At 54.3% G+C, this 7,828-nt stretch overlaps 1 protein-coding gene and 1 long non-coding RNA gene across 3 annotated transcripts in view; one reads left to right on the forward strand and one right to left on the reverse strand.

Moving 5' to 3' along the window:
• The window catches only part of IGSF8 (immunoglobulin superfamily member 8), a 22,097-nt gene extending 20,920 nt beyond the window's left edge, over nt 1-1,177 (reverse strand). The window contains exon 1 of one of the 2 annotated variants that reach the window (XM_048828384.2): nt 716-1,177. In XM_048828384.2, the coding sequence (XP_048684341.2) occupies nt 716-776 (61 nt within the window). In that variant the 5' untranslated portion in view covers nt 777-1,177. The remainder of the gene's footprint in view (nt 1-715) is intronic. The other variant, XM_048828383.2, reaches the window with a different exon arrangement.
• Nucleotides 1-7,226, forward strand: part of LOC142070082 (uncharacterized) — a 7,735-nt gene extending 509 nt beyond the window's left edge. Inside the window, exons 2-3 of the long non-coding RNA XR_012666015.1 lie at nt 5,011-5,597; nt 7,046-7,226. This is a non-coding gene — a long non-coding RNA (uncharacterized LOC142070082). The remainder of the gene's footprint in view (nt 1-5,010; nt 5,598-7,045) is intronic.
• Nucleotides 7,227-7,828: the final 602 nt, after the last annotated feature.

Here is a 7,828-nt window from a genome sequence, read left to right on the forward strand (position 1 = left end):
CTTCGCACTGCGCCCCCCGGTCCCCAGCCGCCAAGGGGGCAGGGCTCCCTCACCGTCCGCACTGCGCCCCCCGGCCTCCAGCCGCCAAGGGGGCAGGGCTCCCCTCCCCCCTTCGCACTGCGCCCCCCGTCCCCAGCCGCCAAGGGGACAGGGCTCCCCTCCCCCCCTCGCACTGCGCCCCCCGTCCCCAGCCGCCAAGGGGGCAGGGCTCCCCTCCCCCCTTCGCACTGCGCCCCCCGGTCCCCAGCCGCCAAGGGGGCAGGGCTCCCCTCCCCCCTTCGCACTGCGCCCCCCGGTCCCCAGCCGCCAAGGGGGCAGGGCTCCCCTCCCCCCTTCGCACTGCGCCCCCCGGTCCCCAGCCGCCAAGGGGGCAGGGCTCCCCTCCCCCCTTCGCACTGCGCCCCCCGGTCCCCAGCCGCCAAGGGGGCAGGGCTCCCCTCCCCCCCTCGCACTGCGCCCCCCGGCCTCCAGCCGCCAAGGGGGCAGGGCTCCCCTCCCCCCCTCGCACTGCGCCCCCCGTCCCCAGCCGCCAAGGGGGCAGGGCTCCCCCCACCGTCCGCAATGCGCCCCCCGGCCTCCAGCCGCCGAGGAGGCAGGGCTGCCCCATCTCCAGGAGCACACATGCCAGAGGCCCCACACACCCACCCCACACATGCCAAGCAACCCGGGCTCCCCGCGCCCCATGCCCCCAGCAGCCCGCGCCCCGGCGACTCACCCAGCAGCAGCAGCAAGGAGCCCAGCACGCCCCGGCGCAGCGGCTCCCTCACGGCTCCCATGGTGGCGAGCACCGGCCGGGGGCTAGGAGCCTTCGCCGGGGACGCGCCGCCCGAGGCAAGACAGCCCGCGGCCCCCTGCGCCGCCTCGGTCGCGTTCGGCCTCCCCCGGCGCCGCCCGATTGCATGGGGCGCGCAGCGCGGCTCGCCGAGCTGGCAACAGCCGCTGGGCGGCCGGGATCGATCCCCCGGCCCGGCCCCCTGCCCCCGCCCCAGCCTGCGCGCCGCCACGTCCCGCGCCTGGGCTCAGGGCTACAGTCGGGGCGGGAAAGCCCCCCCTCAATTTTCTGCGTCTCGGCTGCGGCCTCCCCGTGGGAGGGGTGGGGGTTGCGCTGAGCGTCCGTGTGCAGCTGTTGCACGTGTCCCACCCCAGAGGCGGCTGCATGTCAGTGCCGGGTGTGGTAAGGGGTCCTTGTGGACCATTACTGCCCGGCTGCTAAACAGCTGCCTTCTTCCACCTCAGAGGCGGCTGCCTTTGAGTGCTGGCTGAGCAATCCTTGGCCCTTTGCACAGTGCTGCCCAACAGGGTGTAGGGGAGCTGCCCTTGGCAGGATGGAGGGTCCCTGGGAGAAGAGGAAATCTGGAGACTTCCCCACCGCCCTCGTGAAATAAGATACCTTAAACTCTGAGAGAGAGTGAGGTCTAGGGAGCCAGGACTCCTGGGTTCTATTCCTTGCTCAGGGAGGGGACTGGGGCCTAGTGATTAGCTCAGAATCCTGCCTGTGGAGCAGAACTCCTGGGTTCTGTTCCCCACTCTGTCACTGACTTGTGTGACCCTGTGTGAGCCTCAGTTTCCCCTATGTATAATGCAAGTGGCCCTGACCTACCTTGCAGGACTGGAGGCAGCTGGGATTGTTGGGAGGGTTAATTCATCATCTGGCTGTGGAATCAGACTTTCCTATAGCAGTTCAGGAGAAGGTGAAGGACCATTATTGTTAGGGCAGGAGTCACCAGGTGGCGCTGTTGCACCCAGTCATATAAGGTCTGTTGGGAGCAGTGTCAGTCTTTGCTGAAGTGCTGCCTTGTTGTTACTTTTTTGGGGATGCAATTGCTTTTGGGGGAGCTGTTGCAAGCAGTTTGCTCCCTGCTGGAATATCTTGAAGGAGAGTCAGTTCTTGAGGCAGAGCTGCCCCCTGGGAACGAGGTGTGGCTGTGTGGGCTGATATATCAGAGAGGGGCCGTTGCCTGCCTGTGGTCTGGGATGCCACTGTTCTGGGACTGGTGCATACAGTGTAAATAAACAAGTGGCGCTAAGAATACACAGGGGCTCCATGTCACAGGTTTCTCCTCCAATGGAAAACTGACTTGCTAGGCCCCAAAATCTGCTACTGTTTGGCAAAGGGGTGACAACATTAACCCTACTGCCCCTCCTATCATACAATGGTCTCCTGAACACAGGACTTATCTAGCTGCTTTTTCAAATGCAGCTCAGCTGTATTGTTGGGAAACTCCCCCAGAAGCCAAGAACACCCCACCCCTCCCCAGACACACACACTCTCACCCTTGGGCATGGACTAAGTGCTGGATCTGAGTGGGGAGACATGCAGGACCAGCTTGGGGCTTTGTAGCTCAGGCCCAGGCCTGCTGTGAAAGTGTTTGATGCTGGCTCCTTACTGCCGCGCCTGTGCCTGCTGTGGGAAACCCTCAGGCTGTGGGAAATCCTTCTCCCTGGGATCTGGTAAGAATCTGCCTGAATCTCGAGCCCCAGACCTCATGCCCAGCTCAGGGGAGTTTCCAGAGTCCATGGACATGATTGTTCCTCTTCACCCTGCTCCTGAGGGGACCTGATGCGGGGTGGGGTGGGGTGTGGAAGGGACCCAGAATCGAACCACCCAGCTCACAGAGCTCTGTGCTAGGCCCTTTGGTGATCAGCACAGAGCAGCCTGGACGCTACCCTGAAAGGCGCATTGAGGGTTCTCCACCTGGCCCCGACACAGGGTGGCACCAAACTGGCCTTACCCCTCCTGCCATCCTCACCTCGGCAAAGGGGGCAAGACGCCGTTTCCCTGTGAGATCCCTGGTCACTGCAGCAGCAGGCAGCGTGAGTTACAGCAGCCTTAGCTTTGCTCTAAGTTACCCCAGGACCAGTTCAGAGCCCAGGAGCAGAGAGCCACCATGCCCCTGCTATCCAGGCATCAGCTGAGGATCGAGACCACGTCCCGTCCACTTGGGTGTCTCATGGAACCTGATTCCCCGTCCCCTGCCCCTGGTGTGTCATTCACATCAGAGCAGGTGTGAACCCCTCCTGGGTGTGTTTCAGTCCCCTTTGCATGGGAGCCAATGGCTGCACAAACAGCAGGAGACAAAAAATGGCCCCAATGGGTTCAAATGACAGGATAAAAGGTTCATGAACTTGAACGAAGGATCCAGCCCGCTCTCTCCAGAGAAATCATTCAGGATCCATCCCCAGCCACCCCCTACTCCCTGCTGCTACTACCAGCTGCTGCCCTGGTGGGGCTGCTTGTAGAAGCAATTGTCTGCAGCGGGCCTGTCCCGGTCAATATTCCCTGCTCAGCTTGTTAGATGCGATTGATCCTGCCCTGGTCGATGCAGATTAATCTCCCCAGCACCTCCCCAGAGGAAACCACAGACAAGCTGTCAAAGCAGCCACCTACTAATGGATTCTTGGAGTCCAGAGCAACAGGTGTTGGCCCCCAGCAGTGCAGAATCCAAACAGCCTGTGGGCAGAGAGCAAAGGGCCTGGACTGCACTGCGGTGAGTCTAGCAGTGAATGGAGGCCGCACCCCCTTGACTAAGGCATCAGGGGGAGTTGTTATCCAAGGGTAAGCCATGGAGAGAAGGTCTAATGGGGCAGGGAAGTGGTGTCACCCCAACACTGAGAGCAAGAGAGTGTCCATTGACTGCAGAGGGACAGAGGAGTGGGGGGTGATATTCTGCAGATGAAAAGACAGGCAGCTGGAGAGCTGTGGCTGGTGATAAATAAGTGGTGGTAGGCATTGGATGTATGGATAGGTAGATAGATGAGTGTGTATGGTAGTGGATGGATAGATGCCTGTACAGTGGTGGATGGACGGAGGGGTGTGGATGGTGGGGGGGTAGATGTGTGGTGGATGGAGGGGTGTGGATGGGGATGGATAGATGGGTGGTGGTGGATGGAGGGGTGTGGATAGATATTTGGTGGATGGAGGGGTGTGGATGGTGGGTGGATAGATGGGTGGTTGTGGATGGAGGGGGGTGGATGGTGGCTGGATAGATGGGTGTGGTGGTGGATGGAGGGATCCGCTTGGTTTCCAGTCAGGTGCCACTGACACATGTCTGAGTGCGTCTTTACCTCCATTTCCCATCCCAAATGCTGCTGCTGGCTGCAGAGCTGCAGCCATGTCACAGCCCTCGGCAGGGTGGGAAGGGGTGGGTCTGTTCAGCAGGTGCGTTTACAGCTTACGCAGTTCTGAGAAAGTCTCTATAAAGTAAATGACTATGCAAATTATCACAAGTGAGATCAGAATCCAGTTCAGACCCCATTGCAGTAAGAGGGTGAGTCCCAATTTTTGCTGCTGTCTTCAGGATTTGAATCCAGCCTGCTATCCAGATTGATGGGCTGGATAATCAGCCTGGTTTCATATCCAACCTATTTGTATGTAAATTTCCTCCAGAGGAGAAGCATCCATCTCCTTCCAAACAGGAGCTGCAACCTAGATAACAGACCAGAGAGCGCATTACACTTGCAGCGTCCTGCCAGGCCTTCTGTGGGATGGACTGAATATAAGAACGGCCATATTGGGTCAGACCAAAGGTCCATCCAGCCCAGTATTCTGTCTACCGACAGTGGCTAATGCCAGGTGCCCCAGAGGGAGTAAACCTAACAGGTAGTGATCAAATGATCTCTCTCCTGCCATCCATCTCCACCCTCTGACAAACAGAGGCTAGGGACACCATTTCTTGCCCATCCTGGCTAATAGCCATTAATGGACTTAACCTCCATGAATTTATCCAGTTCTATTTTAAACCCTGTTATAGTCCTAGTCTTCACAATCTCCTGAGGCAAGGAGTTCCACAGGTTGACTGTGCACTGAGTGAAGAAGAACTTCCTTTTATTTGTTTTAAACCCCAAGTAACAAGAAGTAACAAGAAGGGTTTCTTCAGGTATGTTGGCAATAAGAAGAAAGCCAAGGAAAGTGTGGGCCCCTTACTAAATGAGGGAGGCAACCTAGTGACAGAGGATGTGGAAAAAGCTAATGTACTCAATGCTTTTTTTGCCTCTGTCTTCACGAACAAGGTCAGCTCCCAGACTACTGCACTGGGCAGCACAGCATGGGGAGGAGGTGGCCAGCCCTCTGTGAAGGAAGAAATGGTTCTGGACTACTTAGGAAAAACTGGACATACACAAGTCCATGGGGCCGGATGCGTTGCATCCGAGAGTGCTAAAGGAATTGGCGGATGTGATTGCAGAGCCATTGGCCATTATCTTTGAAACTCATGGCGATCGGGGGAAGTCCCAGAAGATTGAAAAAAGGCTAATGTAGTGCCCATCTTTAAAAAAGGGAAGAAGGAGGATCCTGGGAACTACAGGCCGGTCAGCCTCACCTCAGTCCCCGGAAAAATCAAGGAGCAGGTCCTCAAGGAATCAATTCTGAAGCACTTAGAGGAGAGGAAAGTGATCAGGAACAGTCAGCATGGATTCACCAAGGGAAAGTCATGCCTGACTAATCTAATTGCCTTCTATGATGAGATAACTTGTTCTGTGGATGAAGGGAAAGCAGTGGACATGTTATTGCTCGACTTTAGCAAAGCTTTTGAAACAGTCTCCCACAGTATTCTTGTCAGCAAGTTAAAGAAGTATGGGCTGGATGGATGCACTACAAGGTGGGTAGAAAGTTGGCTAGATTGTCGGGCTCAACAGGTAGTGATCAATGGCTCCATGTCTAGTTGGCAGCCGGTATCTAGCAGAGTGCCCCAAGGGTCGGTCCTGGGGCCAGTTTTGTTCAATATCTTCATTAATGATCTGGAGGGTGGCGTGGATTGCACCCTCAGCAAGTTTGCAGATGACACTAAACTGGGAGGAGAGGTAGATACGCTGGAGGGTAGGGATAGGATACGGAGGGACATAGACAAATTGGAGGATTGGGCCAAAAGAAATCTGATGAGGTTCAACAAGGACAAGTGCAGAGTCCTGCACTTAGGACGGAAGAATCCAATGCACCACTACAGACTAGGGACCGAATGGCTAGGCAGCAGTTCTGCAGAGAAGGACCTAGGGGTGACAGTGGACGAGAAGCTGGATATGAGTCGACAGTGTGCCCTTGTTGCCAAGAAGGCCAATGGCATTTTGGGATGAATAAGTAGGGGCATTGCCAGCAGATCGAGGGATGTGATCGTTCCCTTCTATTCGACATTGGTGAGGCCTCATCTGGAGTACTGTGTCCAGTTTTGGGCCCCACACAAGAAGGATGTGGAAAAATTGGAAAACGTCCAGCGAAGGGCAACAAAAATGATTAGGGGACTGGAACACATGACTTATGAGGAGAGGCTGAGGGAACTGGGGATGTTTAGTCTACGGAAGAGACGAATGAGGGGGGATTTGATAGCTGCTTTTAACTACCTGAAAGGTGGATCCAAAGAGGATGGATCTAGACTATTCTCAGTGATAGCAGATGACAGGACAAGGAGTAATGGTCTCAAGTTGCAGTGGGGGAGGTTTAGGTTGGATATTAGGAAAAACTTTTTAACTAGGAGGGTGGTGAAACACTGGAATGCGTTACCTAGGGAGGTGGTGGAATCCCCTTCCTTAGAAGTTTTTAAGGTCAGGCTTGACAAAGCCCTGGCTGGGATGATTTAGTTGGGATTGGTCCTGCTCTGGGCAGGGGGTTGGACTAGATGGCCTCCAGAGATCCCTTCCAACTCTGTTATTCTATGATTCTATGAAACCTGCTACCCATTCATTTCATTTGGTGGCCCCTAGTTCTTATATTATGGGAACAAGTAAATAACTTTTCCTTATTCACTTTCTCCACACCACTGATGATTTTACAGACCTCTATCATCCCCCCTTAGTCTCCTCTTTTCCAGGCTGAAAACCTCTTTAATCTCTCCTCATATGGGACCTGTTCCAAACCCCTAATCATTTTAGTTGCCCTTTTCTGAACCTTTTCTAATGCCAGTATATCTTTTTTGAGTTGAGGGGTCCACATCTGTACACAGTATTCAAGATGTGGGCGTACCCTGGATTTATATAAGGGCAATAAGATATTCTCCATCTTATTCTCTATCCCTTTTTTAATGATTCCTAACATCCTGTTTGCTTTTTTGACTAGCGCTGCACACTGCATGGACGTCTTCAGAGAACTAGCCACGATGACTCCAAGCTCTTTCTCCTGATTAGTTGTAGCTAAATTAGTCCCCATCATATTGTATGTATAGTTGAGGTTATTTTTTCCAATGTGCATTACTTTGCATTTATCCACATTAAATTTCATTTGCCGTTTTGTTGCCCAATCACTTAGTTTTGTGAGACCTTTTTGAAGTTCTTCACAGTCTGCTTTGGTCTTGACTATCTTGAGCAGTTTAGTATCATTTGCAAACTTTGCCACCTCGCTGTTTACCCCTTTCTCCAGATCATTTATGAATAAGTTGAATAGGATTGGTCCTAGGACTGACCCTTACACCACTAGTTACCCCTCTCCATGAAATGGACTGAAATGAAGCTGGAGAAAGATTTCCCCCAGCCATGCATTACAGGGGCCATTCCTGAAATGCAGCCCCTCCCAACCCCCCGGAGTAGGACACACCACCTAGTCACCATACAGAAACACCTATTCATACAGCAAAACCACACAAGGTTTGCCCACCCAGCACTGACATGCAGCCACCTCTGGGATGGGACCCAGCAGCTGTGCAGCAGCATGTATGGAATTGCCAGGGTAACTGTAGGTAGTGGAAGCAGAATATTACTATTGTGCTGGGATGCAGGCAGAACACCAGGGTTAACTATCTCTTGAGGGAAAAAATGACATGGGACTTTTATAACAATCACACCCTAAATTGTAGAGCATCGCATCTACAGCAGCACAGCACCCCCTAGTGCCAAGGGACAATAT

Source organism: Caretta caretta, chromosome 24 (assembly GCF_965140235.1).
Source record: "Caretta caretta isolate rCarCar2 chromosome 24, rCarCar1.hap1, whole genome shotgun sequence".
Classification (NCBI taxonomy): Eukaryota; Metazoa; Chordata; order Testudines; family Cheloniidae; genus Caretta; species Caretta caretta.